Here is a 26,632-nt window from a genome sequence, read left to right as displayed (position 1 = left end):
TAATGGCAGCCTACAAATGGGATGCTAATTCTGTAGACCATCTGCTGCTAGTCTCCGACCAGTGTTGTGAGAGGACACAGAATGTTGCAGGGAGTCTGTTACTTGTTCTCTGATGCACGTGCAAATCTGAAGATTTTATGGTGCGCTTTGAGCACAATATGGTGATCATTCCATGCTGTGATCAGACATGGTCGACCAAAACCTTGACGATGAGTATGCCTGCCCTCACATTCCCACCCAGTCCAGCATCAGGATAGGGTCACATCCAAATGCTCCACAGATCTGGATATTGCACAATTTGACCACACTGTCAAATAGAGACCCACATATCATGTGCTGATAACACTGTCTCACACAAGTAAGCAGCATCTCCATGCCCTTCACAGTTATCACTCAACATCTGACATAGTTCATGCCCCTTATATAGCCTACAAGGCCTGGTAACAACACTAAGCACCAACAACATTAATGCACTCTGGTGGTCATTCTACCTGTTGGAGAGTATTGTAACTCCAATCACTTACATAACTGCCAATGGTGTGTATGTGTACTATTTACATTGACAGCCTACCATGTCTGTTGGGTGCTTCACTTTTTTTGTCAGGTAGTGTATGTTTTAGGACATTAGATCCTTTCTTAACACATTTAAATGGAGTCCATGAGCAGTATGGTATGTTCAGTGTAAGCTGCTTATGTCAGTAAGTTCAACATTCTCAAAATATTTATTCACAATACTGATTTCATAGTTTGCACGCAATGCAGAAGTTAAATGATGAGCAACAGCCAGATTCCATATTCCTAGATTTCTGAAAAGTGTCTAATACAGTTCCACACTGCAAACTGTTAATGAAGGTAGGAGCCCAGATATGCGAGTGGCTAGAAGACTTCTTAAGTAACAGAACCCAGTTCATTGTCCTCAACAGTAAATGTTCATCAGAGACAAGGGTATCATCAGGAGTCCCTGCGGAAGTGTGATAGGATTGTTATTATTGTCTATATACATAAATGATGTAGCAGACAGGGTGAGCAGCAGTCTGTGGCTGTTTGCTGATGATGCTGTGGTGTATGGGATGGTGTCATCTTTGAGTGACTGTAGGAGGATACAAGATGCCTCAGATAAAATTTCTAGTTGGTGTGATAAATGGCAGCTAGTTCTAAATGTAGAAAAATGTAAGTTAAACAGTTTGGTAGGAAAAACAAACCTGTAATGATTGAATACAGCATTATTTGTGTGCTAGTTGACAAAGTCACATTGATTAAATATCTGAGCATAATGTTGCAAAGCAATATGAAATGGAATGAGTGTGTAAGGATTGTAGTAGGGAAGATGAATGGCTGACTTTGGTTTATCAGGAAAATTTCAGGAAAGTGTGGTTCATCTGTAAATAAGGCCCCTTACAGAACACTAGTGCGACCTAGTCTTGAATACTGCTCTACTGTTTGGTATTCCCACCAGACAGGATTAGGGGAAGACACTGAAGCAATTCAGAGGTGGGCTGCTAGATTTGTTACTGGTAGGTTTGATCAAGGTGCAAATATAGCCACTCTCACATCATAAAACCAACCCAGCCCTCTCTGTCCAAAGGCCATAACATAAATTCCCTCTTGCATTTTCCATCAACTCCCAAGAGCACATCTCCCGCCACCATGCCCACCAACATTACCAAACTTTAGCCAATGGGATCTCAAGTAGCTCCCCACCACATAACACAGTTCTTACAAAATTTTTACACATCATGTACAATTCAAATTGAATGAAAATGAAATGGAAGTGTAAATTAAATAGAGTTAGTAAACCATTCCTACACTACAATTAATTTACATATGTTGTATGAAACAAAATTTAATTCTTTGTCTTCTGACACTAATTGCTATTCCTTTAAACATGGATGTATGATTTATCTAGACAAAGATGCACATTTATTGCACTTTCAATCAAATACCATCAATAAGACCAATATGTTAAATTAACCTGTTATACTAATGTGCTACTTTATTTATAAGTGTATGAATGGAGTACTTTCTGGTACAACACACTTAATGTAGACATTTATCGTCATAGCATATTTAATAATAATGTAATTTGTGTTGCTACTTGTGATAATGGCTACAGTGCTATACCATTATCGATATTATATTTATCTCGTAAGACAGCCTTGTTTGTTATTTATAGTGTGCAAATATTTACAGTGTACAGTCTAGTTAAGCTTGTAATTATAGCTGGTGCTTGTGTACATAGGACTGCATTTCTTGGACTCACATACAACCCTTAAGTTTACTGCATCATTATTCCTTGCCTCATTCTAAGTTATCATATTGTTCATTCTATTCAGAGCCTTGGTATTTCCATACAACACGGCTCTGGACATCTTCAGTTGTTAGCAACCCTCTTGGTATTAACCTTTTGGTGCTCACCAGTTAAGGCCATATGCTAACTCCTCCTAATCCTTCCTTTATCTGTAGGCCCTCATCGTGCCAACTTCAGCAAAACCTACTATCTTTCGGCCAGCCTACATTCATATGCACCACACAATGAATAGTTTTCTGTAGTAATTCCATGCTGGATGCATTTCCTGAAAGGGAACTATCCCTGGCATTCTTCAGCAGCCTAAACTAACGGTTATGCTCACTCACCACTCTTGTCTTTCCACAATATTTGTTATGGACTGTCTGTTATTGTTTATACTTATCTGCTTTACCTTAGCAGTGGAACCTTTCCTCATTTATTTATTTATTTACTTACTTATTTATTTATTATTTAACAAATAACTCTTCATGGCAACCTGAGGCTTCCACTCCAGCCTTGTCATGTTACACCTTCCACCACACACCATATGATGGTGTGCAGAGTATGTATGTAGATGCAGATTTAGATGTAGAAGTATCCAGGATTCATAAATATATTCTCCTGTGGCTGCTGTGGCAGCACATATGGCCCAACAAGATGATAATCAATACTCCATATCACATACAGACACCATGTTTTCATTGGTGTGCTCAGACACACATACTGAGTGGGTTTACGTTTAACCACATCTGTGTTTCCTGAGAATTCATTACAGTTTTCTTCATGACATGCATTTCATTGGTGGAAATGAGGGTTCTTCAAAATAGTTACTCTAGCCTCTGATGTCTTATAATGAAATTGTAAAAATCCATTGTTCATTGGCAGTGTCCCAGCTGCAACACCTGCATCTGCTGCACATCAAGGTTCCCGTTCTCTGCTCGCACAATGAAACTTTGTGAGTTTCCTAAATAAATGCTGATATACTTTGTTTTTATTCTTGGATTCTTGACAAAATTTTGAAACAAATTCTAGTCATGATCTGCATTGTTTATGGATGGTCATCCCATGCCACAAATGCACTGTACTTCCCAGGGATATCAGTTGTATAAAATACATTTGCTGATGGGAGGTATCTGTAAGAAAATTTTTCTAGATACATTTGTTTAGTCCTTCTGCTCTTCCACAAGAAAACCAATAGCTGAGATGCATACAGGTATACATTACAGATGCGAAAGTTGTCATGGAGGTATTCCTCCAACATATTTATTAATAACTGTTGGGGTGACACATATCATTTAGAGTGAACAGTGGAACACTGATCAAAATTGTGAGTGTATGTAGCATTCTTCTTGGAGCCATATGTTTTCCATTTACTGTTCAAACTTCAAAACTTCATCCCATGAACTGACACATGAAGATCAGAACTTGAGTCATTATTTATGCATCAACAGCCATTCATCATATCTAAATCACAAAGTTATTCAATGTCACATTAAATGATTAACATGTTTTCTTTCTTTTGTTATCTGTAAGTGCATAAAAAATTATTGTCATCATTTATGACTTGTACTGTATATTTACATGTGTATGAAAACTATTGCACTGTAAATTAAAATTAGTTTAAATTTTTTAGCCCTTTCCATATTTTAGTACTTTTCCATGAAGGATGTGTAAAATGGACCTTAAATTTAAGCATATTCACTCTTGTGTAAAATCTGTATTTTAAACTGGGTTCCTATGACATGTTCCACATCCCTGAGGATCTACTAATCATGGGCCTGTGAAGTGAACTATATATGTAATCTTAATTTTGATCTTTACAGTAACAGAAAGTGTGTTTTTCATTAATTTTCTGTTTGCAACTAAATCACTACATAACTTGTTGTTACCTTATTATGATTACTTGATTACAATTTGAAAAGAGTTATTCAAATATAAATAAACACTAAATCTGACCTCAGTTAGGCAGAAGTCAAAGTTAACATGTGGTATATTGTCATCATGATTGCAAAGCTGTGTTTTCATCTCTTGTTTGTTGATCATCCAGAGATAAATATGCACTTGATTTATCTATGCAGATAACTCTATAGAGTTTGTTTACCATTAATAGGGATGCTAATTATTTATGGAGAAGGTGCAATATTAGATTGGCGCCTCTGTGCCTGGCTCAATTTAATCTACACATTTGCGCCAATAATAGTGATGGCTATCTGGATACCTGAGAGCCCAGTGTGGCTTGTTACAAAAGGAAGAATTGATGAGGCAGAAAAAGCACTGAAATGGTTAGGAGGAAACAATGTAAGTATTCTAAGAGTTGCTATGCTTAAGAGTGCTATTACTCTATCCGTTCACATTATTTATTTATTTGCTGTCCTTATATTCATCCTCACTGAATGATGTTTTGTTTCTTGGAATAAAACGTTCCAGTTGTCAGTGAAGTAGTAATATTGTTCATACAGCCAGTTTTGGTGCAATAATGACCCATTCTCAAGTGAGTGGAGTGTGACTCCAGCTGACAGCAGTGTGAGTTGTCCAGTTTTGTGCAGTTTTGTTATGTGACTGCGCTATCCTAAGCATAGCTACCAGCACACTTGAGAATGATATGTTACTTAATCAAAACCCATTGTGTGAATAAAATCACAACTTATTTAGCAACAATCCAAAAAACATGCAGATGATAGCTGAGAAAGGCCACCATAACTTCAAGGAGTGGTAACTCACCCACACTATCTGTAAGCAAAGCAATATGAATGACAGTTTTCAATTAAAAACTGTGGACAATATGAGACACACATATTCATAATGCACTAAATTTGCAAGGCTTACAGAATAATAGTGCACACAAAAATAAATCAGTTAATGAATAATGGTTATTAATAAACAATAATTTGCCTTGTATACAAAAAAGAGTGAATCTTATAAAACATGTATGACACATTGAGAGCATTAGATACAGATTCCTAATAAAAGATGTTTTATGTAAACCTTTATAAATTGTATCAGTGAAATCAATTATTTAAAACTTGTGGCATTTATTTGACATATCTAAATGTACAATATTTTAGACACAAACACCCACACCCACCCAGCCACACACACACGCGCACACACACACACACACACACACACACACACACACACACACACACTTTTCTAACATTTGATTCCTGTATATTTAGTCATTAGTCATATGCAGAAATAATGTATAACTTCGTTAATTGTGTAAAAAAGTACTTTTTTAAAAATGCAAAAATATAATTTATTCCAATCTTGAGATTTTTCTTTCATATACATAATAGCTGATAACCAATAGATAGAAGGAAGCTAAACAGTGTTAAGCTCTGTTTTTCAGGGTTTTCTGTTGCTTGGACAATTCATAATTCTTATACTGGTGTTGATTCTTGTTGCTTATAGGTTGTGATAATCCGGAGAATTTCCACAGGATATGCTACTTCACCTCTGCAGTGATTGTATGTGTGCAAAATAGACATGTCTGACTTTTTATCTTCATTATATGCTTGACATCAGACAGTTTCAATTTAGAGAGTAATCTGAGAGATCCATTTAAGACTGTCTATATTAATCTGCAGATACTGTGTTCTCAATGTCACTGTTTATTATATAAAACAGAGTATTGGGAAGTAAAGGCAAAGAATGGGAGGGAAACTTGTTACTTCCGGCTGCACAAGTCACTGTGATAATGCAATGATAAAAATTGAAAATTTGTGCCAGATTAGGACTCAAACCCAGATGCTCCACTTATCTAGAATGGTTGCCTTAACTGCCTTGGTCATCCAGACATGCTTCCCAACCAACTCAAATTCCCCAGTGCTGCTCACAACTGATGTTTCATTCATTTTCTCTGTTGCTCACAGTCCATTGATCACAGTTTCCATCTGAACCAAATTTTCAACTTATCACATGCTGCAGTGCAGTGTCTCTTGTCCATTAACCCACTATGCGCAAATTATTAAATCCCATAGGAGCTCAGACAATATTACTGTATCCACAATGAAGCAAATGTCAAGGTGCCATTGTGCTCAAACAAAAACGTGTATATTTGAGTAGTATCTGTTGTGTCAGACATGTCCAACAGAACAGACACCACCTCCAAAAACAAAGATAGTGCATATATTGTATGAAATAGGGAATGGAGAAGTAAAAGTACAGGATGGTGGGAAACATGTGACTTCCAGCCACACAGAGCATTGTGGTAATACAGTGTTGAAATTTGAAAATTTGTGCCATACCAAGACTCAGCCTGGATGCTCCACTTCTATAGACTGGCTTTATTAGCTGCCTCAGCCATCGAGACATGCTTTCCATCAGATCCAAATTCTCAACTTATCATATGCTGCAGTGCAGTGTACCCCATCCTTTAAACCCCTACTTACAAATTATTGATTGCGTTAGGAGTTTGGACGATACTACTGCATTCACAGTGAAACAAATGTCAACAAGCCAAGTAGAACTTCATTAATGTGACCATTAGGGGACTAAGAGCATGGTCAGAATTCAAAAAAGGTTGGATTATCAGAGGAACACTGTTATTGGCCCGTAACATCACAATGCAGAACAGGAAAACTTTAATTTTCAACTGGAAATACTGTCTCAAATATAGTTTCACGTTAAAACAGTGACAAAATGACAATAAACTGTCAACACACTAAAAGGTCTTATACAAAAGTTTAACATAAGTTAGTGTCCATACTCTAAAATAAATCTGTATGGCACAGTAAAATTTTGCTACTGTGAGTGAATAAAAAAATGTGTAACGAACTTTTCTTTAGCAATCAACAACCCTGATTTTGCCACTATGTTTCACCATTACTTGTCCACAAAATGTCTTCTGGGGTAGACATAGAGCTTTGTTTGATGTATTGAAAGGCTATATAAAATGCAGTTTCACCACCTGTATGTGATATTTGAGCCATAGGTTCATTGCCTTCATCACCATCATCATCTTTCTCCTGCTCATTGCTTCTTTGACTTACAGCATCAATGATTTGATCATCAGTTAATTCTTCTTCCATAATGCTGTCAGTGCCAGTTGTACTGATCTACTCACTTATTTCACTAGGCTCAACATTCAGTTGTAAAGTTTGAAAATCATGCAAAATCATTAGTGTCCACGTCTTGAATTCATCACTTGTTGTATGGTCTGCTTTAGCTTTATTTTCTTCACTCATTTCTTTTGATGTTTCATCTTTAATTTCACTCATTTTTGGCCAAAACACACCAAGATTTTTCAGGCATTGATGCCAGCATTTGTTCCTTAAACTTTGGCAACTGTATAGATCACATCTTTCATATTTATTGATTTCATCACTTGAAACAATGATGCTGCCTCCTTGTGTCCTCTCTAACACTGATAGAATTTGTTTTAGGCAATATCACCTCTTCAACCATTCACTGACCCCCTGATCCATGAGTTGGATTAGACATATTACACTGACAGGAAGAAATAAAACTTTTATTTCACCTTTTGAAGTTCATCTTCAGATGGATGAAATGTTGCATTATTGAGTATCAGTATGGCATGTTTAGGGAGTTCTTTTCCATTTAGGTATTTTGTAACTGCAGTGACTAATTGGTCATAAAACCATTCCTTAAAGAGGCTGGATTCCATTCATGTTGGCTTTTTCCAGAATGAGATGAGGTAGAGCACTTGCCCACAAAAGGCAAGGGTCCTGAGTTCGAGTCTTGGTCCAGCACACAGTTTTAATCTGCTAGGAAGACTGATATAAATGTTGTTTTCTTCCCCCTGTGCGATCACAAACAATGGCATCTTGTAATTGCCATTAGCAGTACTACAGAGAACAATAGTAATTCTATCTTTGGCAAGTTTTGTACCTGTTACAGACTGATTTTGTGTAGCAAGAATTCTTGTAGGGGGCATTTTGTAGTTCAAACCAGATTCATCAATGTTGTTTTACCTGATCAGGGGCCACATTAAGCTCTTTAACTAAGTTTTAAAATTTCAGAATAAATTTATTGGCAGCTGTTTCACCATCAGACAACTTCTCACCTAAAAAAATTATATTTTGAATGCCACATCATTTTTTCCACCAATGTAACCAGCCTTCACTCACTGTAAACTTTTCACTTTCATGTAAGTTTTCATACAAAATCCATGACTTATCTTTTATGGGTGGTCTGGCCAATGAAGTTCCTTTTCTCCTTTCCTGCTCAAACCACAGCCACAAAGCATTGTCCAGAATTTTACTTTTAGACTTCTTCAAAGCCTTACATATTCTGAGTTCTTTCACAACATCGATCATTATTGCATGACTATCTAGAGTTTTTGTATTTTTTCTCAAGTCTTTAACAGTTGTCATGCTAACCCCTGCCTCACTTGCTATGCTTTGAAGAGACTCACCTTACCTAACATTTCAAGCACTTTTAATTTCTCCACTAAATCATCATACGCTTAAGTTTAGATGATGCCATAATTTAGTTTTACACTATTTAATATACTCGGAAGAACATTGTTACTCATTTATAAATGAGCACAATAAACTTATTGACCAAGTTAAAAACAAGTTATTTCATACTAAAACTGAGCTAACTCCCATGCCTATTGCTGTTAGACTGCCTTCTGATCAATATTGTGGATGATAAGTTATTGACAAGTCCTAACAAACACCAGGAATGGAATGGTCAGACTAAGCAGGAGTCAGACCATCTGAGGTCAGATAAGTGAGGTTCTACCATATTTGAGTGGTGTCTTTCCAAAAGAATGGTCACTCACTGCACATGTAATTGTATAGGTATATCTCGATGGGCATAAGACTAACATCAATGTGGATGCTTAGCATTGTTCATTCTGTTGTGGGAATACAGTGAGGCTGTGAGCAATGGGGAAAATGAATGGGGTCACATCAGTAGTGAGCAGTACTTGGGAATTGAGTCGGACAGCAAGCATGTCCGGATGGCTGAGGCAGTTAAGACAAACATTCTAGAGCAGTGGAGCATCTGGATTCAAGTATAAGAAGGGGAAGAAAATCAGGTGTGTCTTTTAAAAGGAACCACCCAAGTATTCACCTAAATAATTTTACGGAAACCATGGAGAAGCTAAATCTGGCTTACCCATTACACATGTGAGATCAGTGTACTAACTTAAGTATCAGATGTGATACCAAGTCACAAGTATTGTGTTTTATCGACACAAACACTGAGTTTGTGATAAATATATCAGTTTGGCACAGCTATGAAACATTCAACATCAAATACCATTTACCAAGAGTTGTGAGCTAACCAAGTCAATGATCAGTTTGCTAGCCAAATGAGTGGCTCTGCTCATCTCTCCAACAGAAAGTAACTGGTTGTACTCTCCAAGACAACAAGGAAGGAAAGTTCATTCAAAGGAACCATTAGTAACCTTTGGTATCCCACAGGGCTCCACCCTTCAGTCTCTCCTCTTCCTGATGTACATCAATGACCTACACAAAAAGTTATCATCCACAATTCCTGTCTAATTTGCTTATGATACAAACCTGCTTTCCAGAATGCCTCAATGGAGAGAACTGACATAACTGAGAGCAGTGAAAGACTCCTGTACTGCCTGTATAACAATAAATTACTGATAAATAAGAGCAAAACAGTGTTCATTATCCTTAGCCCCTCATGAAACAATAGAATTCATACAAAGCCCATATCTTATCATAATGAAGTAATTGAATACATAAATAAAATAAAGTTTCTTGAACTATGGATAGACACCTCTGTATAGTAGAATATGCACAGAGATAAGCTACTTAAAAGAATGTGCAGCTTTAGGTATGCACTAAGAGTAATACATCAAAGTTGTGGCTTAGTTACCTGTGGATCAGTTTATTTTGCTCTAGCACATTCACTGAGTGGGGTAGCGCAGTGGTTAGCACACTGGGCTTGCATTGGAGAGGACGACAGTTCAAACCCACATCCAGCCACCTTATTTAGGTTTTCTGTTATTTCGCTAAATCACTTAAGGCGAATGGTGGGACAGTTCCTTTGAAAGGGCACGGACACTCTCCTTCTCTGTCCTTACCTAATTTGACTTTGTTCTCTGTCTCTAATGGCCGTGATGTTGAGGGGATGTTAAATACTAATCTCCTCCTCCTCCTCCTCCTCCTACTCTAGTGCATTCAATTATATCATATGGTACTGCTTTCAGGGGCTCAAAGAATGCTAGACCCATAACTTGGAAATGAATTTGTGGCTGAAAAAGAAAGTGGTTATCAAAAATAACAAGGCTACTGGTGCTGTTATTTGGTTCCAAGTAAAGTAACTGCCATCACCAGATGACCAATAAGCACAACACTGATTGCTGTATACTTGGACACAGCTACATTGTTAATGAATGCTCTTTGTACCACTGATGTTATGTGAAAAGATTGAGTAATTTTGACAGCATCACCAAGACAATGTTCCAAACCAAATGGTAAGCTACTTGGTTCTGAGAGTGGTTTCCAGTTCTGAATTGCTTTGTGCAAGTAGCTTCCTGAAGAAAGTGACAATGTACTTTCACAAATACACTGGCTGGAAATAAAAGTGAAGTATCTAGAAGACATGGTCAGATGTCAGTGTAACTTGCCTGTATCTTCATGTGTTACCTCTCATGCAACAGTATTGTGGTGTCATTATTCAACCAGAGTGGTGGAATGGCATGTGTCTTATGGCCTGTCTGCATGATGTTGATATACTCGAACACTCACCAAGACCGCAGATCCATTCGTGATAGAACATGTGTGGGACAAGCTTTGACATAACCCCATCCCAGTGACAGTATACAGGCTATCAAAGACCAGTAACAACAATTGTGAGCCAGATTGCCTCAGGAAAGGATACACTAGCTTTAAGGTGCCCTTCTCAACAGAATCAATGCATGCTCCCAGTCCAAAGAGGGTGCAATACCATACTGATAAGTGGGGCTCAAATTAATAAGTTCTTTTTTAATTTGACTTGATTGTGTAATCATTGAAATAACATCTCATGCCCTCTGAACCTGAGAAGTTTCATTTCATTTCTTCCTCTGCTTCTGAGTGCCTCACTTTTTTGCCAGGGAGTGTAAAATTATGATCTTACTTGCCTGACAGTACAGCAGAGAACAACTGCGGTAAATCTCATTAGTCTCATTATAAGGTGCAAGAGGAGCTGAAGGAGTTGTTTTTTATATATTCTGCTGCCTCAAGTATTGCAGCAGGTATATTGGCAGTGTAGTTGATGTTTCAGCTGCTGTGGTGGCATCTCTGACTGCCGCTCTATCTGCTGATCACTGGGCTGCTGCTGGTGTCTTTGTTGCTGCTGCTGATGCATTAACTTTTGTTGTTGCCATAACTTCCTGAACTCTATACCCATTTTGCTTTTGTAATTCCACTGAATTTTACCATTATGAAACTAATTACATGAAACTTCAGGAGGGTAGCCTTACTACCACATTAGTATTGCATACAATACCCATGTATTAAAGTCATAATCATGTGTTCTGCAGGTAGAACACCAAGTTCGTGACAAATATATCTGTTTAAAGTTGTCATGAGCCAGTCAAAATCAAGTACCATTTGCCCACTTAAGCCAATTCTATGAGCAGTTTGTGAGCCAAATCACAATATATAACAGAAACCAAAATCACTGAATGCCAGAGGACAGCCATCCAAATAGGAACCACAGGAATATGAAAAACATACATGTGGTAATTACAATTAGACTGTTAGTAGTGTAGGATTGAAAATTTCATATTAACAGGAAACTGCCTACTGATCACAGTGTCAATAACTTTATTGGGCTGGGTAGATAAGAAATTTAGCGCAATGTATTTCTGGAAGCCTCTCTGAGTGTGTTGGAGCAATGTTTTGAGCACCAGCATGGTAACACCATCAATGGCATCCACTATATTGTAGTTATTGGCAAACATACAATACTAACCATTGCACCACCTCACTCAGTTTTTTCCCGGGGTAGAAGAAAGTGTTGAATACTGTTGAGTATTTAGGAGAGAGGCACAAGCTTGACTTCAGTGCTGGGGTATGAGAATAAGATGTGTGGTAAGATAAATGAACATCAGTTTAGAGACAGAGCAGGCATTTACTACTGTGGCTAGAAGATTGGATTAATGTTAGCATGAAATTCTAGGTCAGAAAAAATTAGTCTGTTAATATTACTGAGGGTTAGGACATTTTAATTGAGGACATAAGGTCTTGTACATTGCTGAAGAAACACCTGGGTTCAACCAAGTCATATATTTTGGAACAGGGACCAATCTTTCAACAAGTTCCAGCAAAACAAACAGAATTACAACAAGCCCTAGATACAGAGAGTGAGCAGTCATGCCAGGAAATATTTCCAGCATTCCATCAGTATGTCTCACTGAAGTGTCATGTAAGACCTGTCTGTAGATCTAACAAGCATACATGTGTAGCACTCCACAGAGAAATAAGTAAATCGTATATACTAGTTACATAGAAGAATGTTGTGTGCATGTGTCGCAGAGAATTAACATGATTGCTTTTACTGTGAGAATTTCTGCTACTGAAGACTTCATTGCACACAACTGTTTATCTATAAATTAGATTACTACCTACATGACTTGTTCAGAAGCTACTCTCTTCCTAGTTTGTACACTTTCTCTGTCTAGTGATGGTTATTATCCTATTAAAAACCACACTCCCCACTCCCCTTCTGTTTGTGTTGCTCTTCCAAATCTCTTCAAGTTCAGTTTCATGAGACCACTTTCTTCATTTTTCCCATCTTTCCAGACTGTTGTCACACTCCCTGTCCAGAAGATGAAGACTCTAGCTCTTAAACTCAAATTTAGTGGCTGTTTGTTAATTTATTTTGATATTACTTTTTCTCTATCATGAGAAATGCTGTTTGAAACATAGTTATTTGTTGTTGCAATTACAGCGTAATGTAAAAAGTAGTTACTGCAGACACTGAACTCAAATTACATCAGCAAAATACCATTTATGTTGCAGAAAACAAGCCACAAGAAACAACTGGCAGCTATGGTCAGATCACAGGATATGAGAGCACTAACAGCTCCAAATTTCTTTCAGGGATTGAAAGTATTTCTGAAACCCACAGCATATAAACCAATAGCAATTATGTCAGTGCTTTTCATCTTTCAGCAGTTTTCTGGAATTTACATGACTTTATTTTATGCAATAAATTTTTTCGAGGTAAGGCATTTTACATTTTTGTGGACAATACACAACATTTATATGATAGCCTTAAGTCTAAAAATATTATAGTATTATAAAAAAGATATTAATTACTCAATTACCTTTAAAGTGCAGCAGAGATAGATTTTGACATAAGAAGTAATGCCAAATGGGCAAAAGAAGGAATACTAAATGAACACATGATAGTGAAGTTCAATTTTTTCACATATTCGTTTTTTATTTTGCTTTGTGAACTACAGATCCTTTTGCCTGTCTAGTGGTGGCTGACTTCACTTCTCTGTATTTACTATTTTGATAAACTAAGGGTCTTCAACTTTATCATTTACTGCATGTTATATATCCAATACTGAATTATTTCCTTCATTTGTTGCTTTCTTTTTAAAAAAAAGTGGACTGCCTTGTACAAGTCACATGACCTGCCATTGTAGCTAAAGTCTCTAACGTATAGTAACCATAATGTTTACTGCAACATTCACATACAAATCACAGAGTGTCGAGTTCATATGCCAGTGGTGAAGGAAATTCATCATCCAAAATAGGCTAGCAATGAAGGCTAAGAGCACCATTGTCACAGTTTCAATCATAACTGTGATACAGTCATCTTTCTAGGGTTAGAATCTTTTACTGATACTTTTTCCCCATGTTCACAAATGACATTTAGGTTCTGAAAAACTCCATTTCCACAAGACATAATGTATTCCTTTTTTCTATTCTTTACCCCAACATCTTTTGACATTTATGTGTCATCCTCAGTGGCTCTCATTTTAGTAAACATTGATTCATTATTATTAATAATTATTAATGTGTTCATATGAAACATGGTTGCATAATAGTTCCAAAATAAGGAACTTCGACAACATGGTATATGTAAAAAATCTGAAATACCTATATACTCATGATTAACAAGGATAAGTATGTTGTATCAGCAAATGTATGAAGTCCAGGATTCTGTGATCACAGGTTCTGTTGGTATCAGAATGGATATTAAAGAAGCGATCCCCAAAATATTATACTAAAAGTGAAATGAAGATTCCTCAACAAGGATGACATTAATCAATGTAATGAATTATGAAGTCGTTGTTAGACATCTATAAGTCTATTAATGTAGATAATACATTCATCTTATTTTTAAATTCTCTAGTACTGTATTTTGAAACATTCACACCTTTACCCAAAGTAAATGCTAGTAAGAGGACTGCAAACAACTGGATCCCTAAGGAAATTAGAGCTCCATACCAGAAAAAAAGAATATTGAATGCACGTTAAAGCAAGTTATATTGAGAAACAATATCTGAAGAGATAAAAGAATGTATAATTATAACAATACCTATACTGCAACAAAGAAAGTAAGAACTATGGGGACCTCATTGGAAAGGAAATAGGTGAATACATTGTCCTGACACATAAAAATAAGAAAATTGTTAGCCAAACAGAAAAACCTTCAATCATTCCTTTACTAGAATAGCTGGAGAAAAGGACAGTCCTACAAACACTACATGTTTATTACCAACATAAGAAATAGCAAAACGATATTTAAAAAAGTGAGAGGCAAGTAATGACATGTAAACCTCCATCTATTCAGTAAGTGAACATTTTGGTATTACCTAATAGTAATGTACATTTTAATTCACAAATCGTAATTTAATGTGGAAGTCATACATGTTATATATCTACATTTACATATGTACTCCACAAACCATAGTAGAGTGCATGTCAGAGAGTATCCTGCACCCTGTACCCTGTACCCTGTATCACTACTAGTCTTTGTCCTGTTACACTCACAGATAGAGTGAAGGAAAAATGACTATCTATGTAACTCCATATGAGCCCCAATTTGACATATATTATCTTTGTGATCCTTACAAAAAACGTATATTGGTGGCAGTAGGATCATGCTGCACTCAGCTAGGATCAGAATGCCATGTCACCAATTTTTTTTTAAAACCTAGTGCTGGTCTGGAGCAGGTGACAGAGGATTTAGGATCACTTTGCAAAGATTTCACTAAGAAAGACACCATGGTTATAGTGGGTGGGGCAGGTAACAGTACTGACAGAGATCCTGGGTACAGTATAGAGTGTGACCTGTCAAAGATTGCATCAGCATTGAAGCATACTAGTGTTGAGTTTGTATCTGTTCTTGGGCACCATGACCGACCTTATTTGAACTCTTCTGTCAAGAGAGTTAATTTGGAGCTGGAACGGCTGCTTATGTCAGGTGCAGGGTCACACAATGATGTGGTTCCTGTTGATTCTCTCAATAGGTGGGATTATACTAGACATGGCCTTCACCTCAACAGGAAGGGAAAGGTATGTCTGGGAAAATAGCAGGAAAGTTAAAGGGAAGAGCCACTGTCATGAGTGGTAAAATACCAGTGGTTACAGGGTTCAGAAAAGACCCTTTTTCAGGGTAGGGAGGACAGAAAGAAACCAAATTTTAAGAGAGGTTAGAACTGAGACAAACCTTCAGTTTGAGGAAGAAACCAAAAAACATAATTCTAGCTTATTGCATCAGCATAAACAGCTATTGGTTAAGAATTTTCAACGGGCAGTAGATATTTTAATTCTACCCAATTTTAACTCAGTCAATGTGAAATGTCAGCTATCTTTATTGCATCAAAATATTCGGGACTGAGGAATAAAATTAATGAATTAACTATCTGCATAGATGAATTAGAGCCTTCAAACCCATCATGTGACCACTGGTATAGAACTTTTAACTGTTACAGGGTTTAGGTTAGCTTCTCACTTTTGTAGATCAGAAATGGAGAAAGGAGGAGTTGCCACATTCATCAGGAACTGTCATAAATTTAAGAACATAGACATTCATAAATTTTGCCTAGAACAGCATATGGAAGCATGTGCAACAGAAGTAGAATTTCACAAAAATCCTTCATAATATTAAGTGTATATCGAGCACCTGCAGGTAACTTTAATCTGTTCATAAACCACCTTGAAGCTGTACTGGTCCATTTAACAGCCAAAAACAAAGAAATAGTGGTTGCTGGTGATTTCAATGTAGATTTCCTTAAAGACTCTCCCAATAAGAACGTATTTGAGTTAGTAACACTATCATTCAACTTAATTCCCACTGTAAAGTTCCCCACTAGGGTAGCCAATTGCTCACAAACAGCCATTGATAATATCTTTAAAGAAAAGTCCAATGAACAAAATTATATTACAAAACCAATAGTCAATGGCCTCTCAGACCATGATATGCAGTTCCTTCTTTTAAATGTTAATACTGAACAGGATATAAAATCTGTTAAACCTGAGGTCAACAGGATAATCAATAAACCAAAAATTGATTATTTTAGGACATTCCTCAGAGACATTCACTGGACTGATGTTTACAGTGCTCATGGCATGAATGAAAAATATAACACTTTTGCTAATAAAGTGCTTACCTTATTTGAACACTGTTTTCCCTCAATTCTTACCAAGGTTAGAGCAAAGTCTACAAAGAAGCCATGGATTACTCAAGGAACAGGGGTATCTTGTAAAACAAAAAGAAAACTGTATATGTCAACACGAAATGGTTCCGATGCTGATGCTATAGCACATTACAAGAAATACTGCAAAATATTAAAGGCTGTATTACGGACATCAAAGCAAACATATTACAAGGAAAAGATAGTCATATCAGATAACAAAATAAAGACAATATGGGATATAGTGAAGGAGGAGACCGGACATGAAGAGGAACAAATAGCATTAAGAGTAAATGATACATTGGTGACAGTTGTGTATAGTGTTGCAGAACTTTTTAACAAACATTTTATAACTGTTACTGAAAAGATGGGGTTGTCAGGTTCGGTAGATGCTGCTATGGAATACCTCAGACCAGACATTTCAAGTAATTTCCATAATATGAATTTGACCCTCACTACCCCAGCGGAAATAATGTCCATCATAAAATCTTTAAAATCAAAAACATCTAGTGGGTATGATGAAATATCAACAAAGTTAATTAAAGAAAGTGATTCTGAGCTAAGTAACATGTTAAGCTATCTGTGTAACCAGTTGTTTATTAGTGGAATATTTCCTGAATGGTTAAAATATGCTGAAGTTAAGCCACTGTTTCTACATCTACATTTATACTCCGCAAGCAACCCAACGGTGTGTGGCGGAGGGCACTTCACGTGCCACTGTCATTACCTCCCTTTCCTGTTCCAGTTGCGTATGGTTAGCGGGAAGAACGACTGCCGGAAAGCCTCTGTGCGCGCTCGAATCTCTCTAATTTTACATTCGTGATCTCCCAGGGAGGTATAAGTAGGGGGAAGCAATATATTCGATACCTCGTCCAGAAACGCACCCTCTCAAAACCTGGACAGCAAGCTACACCGCGATGCAGAGCGCCTTTCTTGCAGAGTCTGCCACTTGAGTTTGCTAAACATCTCCGTAATGCTATCACACTTACCAATTAACCCTGTGACGAAACACGCCGCTCTTCTTTGGATCTTCTCTATCTCCTCAGTCAACCCGACCTGGTACGGATCCCACACTGATGAGCAATACTCAAGTATAGGTCGAACGAGTGTTTTGTAAGCCACCTCCTTTGTTGATGGACTACATTTTCTAAGGACTCTCCCAATGAATCTCAACCTGGTACCTGCCTTACCAACAATTAATTTTATATGATCATTCCACTTCAAATCATTCCGCACGCATACTTCCAGATATTTTACAGAAGTAACTGCTACCACTGTTTGTTCCGCTATCATATAATCATACAATAAGGGATGCTTCTTTCTGTGTATTCGCAATACATTACATTTCTCTATGTTAAGGGTCAGTTGCCACTCCCTGCACCAAGTGCCTATCCGCTGCAGTTCTTCCTGCATTTTGCTGCAATTTTCTAATGCTGCAACTTCTCTGTATACTACAGCATCATCCGCGAAAAGCCACATGGAACTGCTGACACTATCTACTAGATCATTTATATATATTGTGAAAAGCAATGGTCCCATAACACTCCCCCGTAGCACGCCAGCGGTTACCTTAACGTCTGTAGAAGTCTCTCCATTGAGAACAACATGCTGTGTTCTGTTTGCTAAAAACTCTTACTTTGTTTATCAGGCGACAGTGCGGAACTGTATCGAACGCCTTCCAGAAGTCAAGGAAAATAGCATCTACCTGGGAGCCTGTATCTAATATTTTCTGGGTGTCATGAACAAATAAAGCAAGTTGGGTCTCACACGATTGCTGTTTCTGGAATCCATGTTGATTCCTACAGAGTAGATTCTGGGTTTCCAGAAACGACATGACACGCGAGCAAAAATCATGTTCTAAAATTCTACAACAGATCGACGTCACAGATATAGGTCTATAGTTTTGCGCTTCTGCTTGACAACCCTTCTTGAAGACTGGGACTACCTGTGCTATTTTCCAATCATTTTGAACCTTCCGTTCCTCTAGAGACTTGCGGTACACGGCTGTTAGAAAGGGGGGGCAAGCTCTTTTGTGTACTCTATGTAGAATCGAATGGGTATCCCGTCAGGTTCAGTGGACTTTCCTCTGTTGAGTGATTTGAGGTGCTTTTCTATTTCTTGGACACTTATTTTGATGTCAGCCATTTTTTCGTTTGTGCAAGGATTTAGAGAAGGAACTGCAGTGCGGTCTTCCTCTGTGAAACAGCTTTGGAAAAAGGTGTTTATTATGTCAGCTTTACGTGTGTCATCCTCTGTTTTAATGCCATCATCATCCCAGAGTGTCTGGATATGCTGTTTCGAGCCACTTACTGGTTTAACGTAAGACCAGAACTTCCTAGGATTTTCTGTCAAGTCGGAACATAGAATTTTACTTTCGAATTCACTGAACACTTCACGTATAGCCTTCCTTACGCTAACTTTGACAACGTTTAGCTTCTGTTTGTCTGAGAGGTTTTGCCTGCATTTAAACTTGCAGTGAAGCTCTTTTTGCTTTCGCAGTAGTTTCCTAACTTTGTTGTTGAACCACGGTGGGTTTTTCCCATCCCTCACAGTTTTACTCGGCACGTATCTGTCTAAAACGCATTTTACGATTGCCTTGAACTTTTTCCATAAACACTCAACATTGTCAGTGTCAGAACAGAAACTTTCGTTTTGATCTGTTAGGTAGTCTGAAATCTGCCTTCTATTACTCTTGCTAAACAGATAAATCTTCCTCCCTTTTTTTATATTCCTATTTACTTCCATATTCAGGGATGCTGCAACGGCCTTATGATCACTGATTCCCTATTCTGCGCTTACAGAGTCGAAAAATTTGGGTCTGTTTGTTATCAGTAGATCCAAGATGTTATCTCCACGAGTCGGTTCTCTGTTTAATTGCTCGAGGTAATTTTCGGATAATGCACTCAGTATAATGTCACTCGATGCTCTGTCCCTACCACCCATCCTAAACATCTGAGTGTCCCAGTCTATATCTGGTAAATTGAAATCTCCACCTAAGACTATAACATGCTGAGAAAATTTATGTGAAATGTATTCCAGATTTTCTCTTAGTTGTTCTGCCACTAATGCTGCTGAGTCGGGAGGTCGGTAAAAGGAGCCAATTATTAACCTAGATCGGTTGTTGAGTGTAACCTCTGATGTGTCGGCAGCTGGGCCAACACCTTGTAGATAGAGGTGGCTTAATGCACGCGAGACTAACGCAGACGGGCGTGAAGTACTGGAACAGGATACGTAATTAATGCTATGAAGAAAAGAACGGAGTTTCTCATATACTTATCTTTAATTTCTTCTTGTACATCTCTATGGTGAACACAAGTGAGACTCTAATTACAATCACTGTAAGGCTAATGGCGCCTTGCTAGTTTGTAGCCATTAACTTAGCTGAAGGCTATTCTGTCTCTCGGCTAATGAGAGAGAAAGGCTTCGTACGTCTAGTCGCTAGGTCTGTCGTCCGTACAACTGGGCTGAGTTCGAGTCAGTCTCTCGAGACCTGCCTTGTGGTGGCGCTAGGTTTGCGATCACACAGTGGCGACACGCGGGTCCGACATGTACTACAGGACCGCGGCCGATTTAAGCTACCACCTAGGACGTGTGGTGTCTGGCTGTGACACCACAACCTCCACCCATAATAATTCACAGGAACTATCCACTTCTACTTCACTACAGGATAAACTACTACTAACAGTGACAAACACGCCACCACCGGTTGCATGCAATCTATCCTTTCTAAACACCGTCTGTGCCTTTGTAAAAATTTCGGCAGAATTTATCTCTGGCTTAAGCCAGCTTTCTGTACCTATAATGATTTCAGCTTCGGTGCTTTCTATCAGTACTTGAAGTTCCGGTACTTTACCGATGAAGCTTCAACAGTTTACAATTACAATACCGATTGCTGCTTGGTCCCCGCTTGTCCTGACTTTGCCCCGCACCCTTTCAAGCTGTTGCCCTTTCTGTACTTGCTGAGGCCATCTAACCTAAAAAACTGCCCAGTCCATGCCACACAACCCCTGCTACCCGTGTAGTTGCCTGCTGTGTGTAGTGGACTCCTGACCTATCCAGCGGAACCTGAAACCCCACCACCCTATGGCGCAAGTGGAGGAATCTGCAGCCCACACGGTCGCAGAACCGTCTCAGCCTCTGATTCAGACCCTCCACTCAGCTCTGTACCAAAGGTCCGTAGTCAGTCCTGTCAACAATGCTGCAGATGGTGAGCTCTGCTTTCATCCCGCTAGCGAGACTGGCAGTCTTCACCAAATCAGATAGCCGCTGGAAGCCAGAGAGGATTTCCTCCAATCCATAGCGACACACATCATTGGTGCCAACATGAGCGACCACCTGCAGATGGGTGCACCCTGTACCCTTCATAGCATCTGGAAGGACCTTTTCCACATCAGGAATGACTCCCCCCCAGTATGCACACAGAGTGCACATTGGTTTTCTTCCCCTCTCTTGCTGCCATATCCCTAAGGGGCCCCATTACGTGCCGGATGTTGGAGCTCCCAACTACCTGTAAGCCCACCCTCTGTGACCGCCCAGATCTTGCAGACTGAGGGGCAACCTCTGGAACAGGACAAGCAGCCACGTCTGACCGAAGATCAGTATCAGACGGAGACAGCGCCTGAAACTGGTTCGTCAGAAAAACTGGAGAGGCCTTCCATTCAGCCCTCCGGAATGTCTTTCAACCCCTGCCACACCTCGAGATGACCTCCCACTCTACCACGGGTGAGGGATCAGCCTCAATGTGAGCAGTATCCTGGGCAGCCACAGCCGTAGTCTGATCGGGGGATGCGTGGGGCAAGCTGGCCATCCCCGACAAACCCCCATCCGGACCCCCACAGTGATGACCATTGGTAACAGCTTCAAGCTGCGTGACCGAGGCCAACACTTCTGAACTAATCTACAGAGCATAAACAATTCGACACAAAATTTAAATGGTTATTAAAATACAAGGTTGCCTAGTAAATGCAGTAATGCTGCTACTTGCGCACTGCTGACACACTGCTCGGCAGCAGAAGGAGACTAAGCAATTTTACACTATTCAGGTACTGAAGCACAATGCTACAACTCTCAAATACTATAATACGCCAGAAATTTATGAATTAAACAATGCAAGTACCCAAAAACACGCAAAGAAATTAAGAATTAAACTCTGTAACAAATAAGTAAGCCAGGAGTATATGACTTGCTGCTGGTAGCTGCTTATCCAACGGGGGCAGGGTGCACACTGGCTGTGACTAACCGACACTGGTCGTTCAAAACAAAAACAGAAGACAGACGACTACGTGAATTTACGCTATTCACGTACTAAAGTGCGATGCTCGAACTCTCAAATACTATAATACGCCAGAAATTTATGAATTAAACAATGCAAGTACCCAAACACATGCAAAGAAATTAAGAATTAAACTATGTAACAAATAAGTAAGCTAGGAGTATACAACTTGCTGCTGACAGCTGCTTATCCAACGGCAGCAGGGAGATAAAGAAATAGCATCAAATTTCCATCCAATTTCACTGTTGCCAGCATTCTCAAAAATTTTAGAAAAAGTAATGTACAATTGGCTTTATAACGATTTTATCTCAAATAACATACTGTCAAAGTCACAGTTTGGATTTCTAAGGGGTTCTGATATTGAGAAGGCTATCTACACTTACAGTGAAAATGTGCTTAATACATTAGACAAAAAATTGCAGGCTACTGGTATATTTTGTGATCTGTCAAAGGCATTTGACTGTGTAAATCACAATATCCTTTTAAATAAATTAGAATATTATAGTGTAATAGGAAATGCTGCAAAATGGTTCAAATCTTATATCTCTGGCAGGAAACAAAGGGTGTTATTAGGAAAGAGACCTGTATCAAGCTATCAGGCATCATCCAACTGGGAACTAATTACATGTGGGGTCCCACAAGAGTCCAGTTTAGGGCCCTTACTTTTTCTTGTGTATATCAATGACCTTTCATCAGTAACATTACCAGACGCCAAGTTCGTTTTGTTTGCCAATGATACAAACATTGCAATAAATAGCAAATCAAGTGTGGTCTTAGAAAGATCAGCTAATAAAATATTTGTGGACATTAATCACTGGTTCCTAGCAAATTCTTTGTCACTAAACTTTGAAAAAACACACTACATGCAGTTCAGAACTTGTAAGGGGTGTCCCACGAGTATATGCCTAACATATGATGACAAGCAGATAGAAGAAGTGGACAATGTTAAATTCTTGGGATTACAGCTTGATAATAAATTCAACTGGGAGGAGCACACCACAGAACTGCTAAAGTGTCTTAACAAATCTCTATTTGCAATGCAAATTGTGTCAGACATAGGGGATATAAAAATGAAAAAGCTGGCATACTATGCTTACTTTCATTCCATAATGTCATATGGGATTATTTTTTGGGGTAATTCATCAAGCCAAGCTAAAGTTTTCCGGGCTCAAAAACGTGCAGTAAGAGTTATATGTGGTGTGACCTCAAGAACATCCTGCAGAAGCCTGTTTAGGGAACTAGGGATACTAACTACTGCTTCCCAATATATTTATTCCTTAATGAAATTTGTCATTAAAAATATATCACTTTTTCAAACTAACAGCTCAATTCATGGAATCATTACTAGAAATAAGAATAATCTTCACAAGGATTTAAAGTCACTTAGTCTTGTACAAAAAGGTGTGCATTATTCAGGAACACACATTTTCAATAACTTGCCAGCAGCTATAAAAGATGAACAACCAATGAAATTCAGTATAATAGAAGCCTAGAGGATTTATTGGTGGCCAACTCCTTCTACTCCATTGACGAATTTTTCAGTAAAACCAACTGATTTGTATATATAAGTACAATATAACTTCTGCACAATTTCAGTGCAGTAATGTGTTCATTGTAAATGTGTGTGTGTGTGTGTGTGTGTGTGTGTGTGTAAGTACAATCTAACTTCTACACCATTTCAGTGCAGTAATGTGTTCATTGTAAATAAGTATTATAGTAGTTGTATTACACATTTATTACCTTATAAATAAATAAAAAACTTTTTTATTTTAAATTCAGTGCATTAGTATTTGTAAAGTGACTCTTCCATATAGTGTTCATTAAAAAATGACAATCATTCCACGTGGGACCTGTGGAATGGAACATTAGCTTATTTGTTTTAGTTGTAAATATTTGTCATGTATTGTTGTTTTTCTGACATGGTCTACATCCTGGAGGACCTCCTCACTATGGATCAAATGGAATGGAATGAAAGTAAATCTAATCTAAACTAAACTAATCAGCTTCAAATGCCGATTCCCAAAATTTTCTCAATAGTGTCCCCCGAAAAGAATGTTGCCTTCCATCCAGGGATTCTCATTTAAGTTACCAAAGCATCTCCATAACTTTTGCATGTTATTTGAACCTACTGTAACAAATCTAGTAGCCTGCCTCTGAACTGCTGTGACCATACACATCAACCATAACCTCTAAAACAGAATGTGAAAATGTAAATAGCTACTGTACAGTATAACCCTGGGTTTAAGGTCTCCAATATCATAAAGGACACTGAACTGTACATATGTGGCACACAGATACCAGTAACATATAACAATTGGGTTTCTTTCGACACTTACACATTTCACAAAGTAATAATTTTTTTCTGGCAAGAGGCTCTAATTCCTTTATTGCTCCAGTTATTTCCTTCTTCCTGTTAGACTCATCAGATGCATATTTGCAATTATCACTTCACACTGAATAACAATAGATGATGATGATCAATAGGCCTATGGTTTATATAGGTATGAGCATTTACTTTCCAGAATATCCAGTATCTCTGTGATTTTTCCAAGGATATATATTCATGCATGTTACAAGTAAGGATTATATTAATTACACAGTGCTAGGCAATTATTTTACTTTGCAGAGACCAGAATTTTAATCAGTTAGTTGAATACCAGTAAACCACTGATTCTTTAAAGAATCGAACTCCCATATACAAAATAGCTTCAAATGTCTGATTACTTCACATATAAGTTAATTTGTTGAATATTTGCCTTTACACATATAAGCCAGAAAAAGTTCTAAGTGATAAACTTTTCCATTCCACATTTGTGTGTGTGTGTGTGTGTGTGTGTGTGTGTGTGTGTGTGTTAGTGTGTGTGTGCATGTTTAGTGTGTGTGTGTGGGGGGGGGGGGGGGTTATCAGCAAGAAAAAGTTTCATACAAGTTTGAAATTATGTGTAATCTTTGTTAGAAGTTGCTAAGTGCTCTCATTCCCCAAATGCTGGATGAATGAAGTCTGTGTATCTGCATGCCCTCAGTTAACCCTGCATCAACCCAAACACACTGTTTCAAACTGTAATACTTGTCTTATTTTACAAATACAAATGTTTTATTCCACCTTTGAGCATATTAACATGTAATTGGTGTCATCAGTGTTAACACAATACTAATAATAATAATAATAATAATATAAACTTTGACATGACAAATGTCATTAACTACAATATAATAACTGAAGTTGGATACAGTACGCATTTATGCAAATGTTAGTAACAACAAGAAGTTTACAAACAGATCAGTTACAAGATAAATGAACTACATAGTCTAGTGAATGACAAATAAATAATCAAACAGATAATTAACAATAAATACATGAAACAGTAATAAAATAGTTGCACACTGTGGCATATATATAGTTTGCAGTTAATTTATTGTCCATTCTCACAAGGAAAGTGGGTCATTTATCACATACTCAAGGAACTCTTGAGCAGAGTAAATTACTTTACTTTTCATCCACCTCGAAAGACTAGTTTTAAATTTATTTACTGGCACTGTGTAGGTATTTTCAGGTAATTTGTTGAAGTAGACAGGACCAAGATATTTGTAAGTGTTATCTGTCTTTGTAAGACTAGCATATGGCATATTAATTGTACATCCACTTCTTATGTTATGGTCATGAACTGTCTTCCTTAAGTCAAATTTACTCAGATTCTCTTTAACGAAGACAAGGCAGTTGTAAATATACAGCCCAGGCACTGTCATTATATTCAGTTTCTTAAAATAATCTCGACTCAACTCATATGGGGTGAGTCCTGCTATGCACCTTATGGCTTTCTATTGCCATTTGAACACTAATTTTCAGTCTACAGAACTGCCCCATGATAGTATTCCATACTTCAGGTGGGAATGGAAGAATGTAAAATATACATATAATGGAAGTTCCTTACTCACACTGCTCCTCAGCTTGTAAAGCAGATAGATGACATATGCCAATTTGCCACATATCTTCCCTATGTGGGTATCCCAGCTGAGCTTTTGATCTAAATGAAATCCTAATAATTTTACTGTTTTGTTATCATGACTGGGAGCGTTCAGACTAAATACAATAGCTTCAGTTTTACTATCATTCTTCTGTGGTACATTTCCCTCAAACCAAGTAGTGCATTGCCACTGCCATGCTGTGTTGCACATTTTCAAAGTTGGTATCACATGTGATGAGTGTTGTGTCATCAGCATTTGGCACTGCATCACATGGTACAACTGCAGGTTAATCATTTATATAAATAATGAAAAGGAAAGGTCCAAGACAGATCCTTGAGGTACATCCTTTACAACTGAGGACATTCTGAGATTTGATCATTTACCTTAACTCTTTTCTATTGTCCAAGTAAGACTGCATTATGCATAGAACATTGTCTCTCACGCCATAGTGGTAGATCTTTTTCATCAGAATATTGTGGGACACCATATGAAAAGCTTTCCTGAGGTCCAACAGTGT

General features: G+C 38.0%; 1 protein-coding gene across 1 annotated transcript in view; it reads left to right on the top strand.

Moving 5' to 3' along the window:
* The window catches only part of LOC126248843 (facilitated trehalose transporter Tret1-like), a 197,760-nt gene that overhangs the window by 157,390 nt on the left and 13,738 nt on the right, over positions 1–26,632 (top strand). Inside the window, exons 6-7 of the mRNA XM_049950265.1 lie at positions 4,398–4,585; positions 13,243–13,446. Coding sequence (XP_049806222.1) covers positions 4,398–4,585; positions 13,243–13,446 — 392 coding nt within the window. The remainder of the gene's footprint in view (positions 1–4,397; positions 4,586–13,242; positions 13,447–26,632) is intronic.

Source organism: Schistocerca nitens, chromosome 3 (assembly GCF_023898315.1).
Source record: "Schistocerca nitens isolate TAMUIC-IGC-003100 chromosome 3, iqSchNite1.1, whole genome shotgun sequence".
Taxonomy (NCBI): domain Eukaryota; kingdom Metazoa; phylum Arthropoda; class Insecta; order Orthoptera; family Acrididae; genus Schistocerca; species Schistocerca nitens.
The sequence above is the reverse complement of the archived record's forward strand: the minus strand, read 5'-3'. Positions and strand labels throughout refer to the sequence as shown.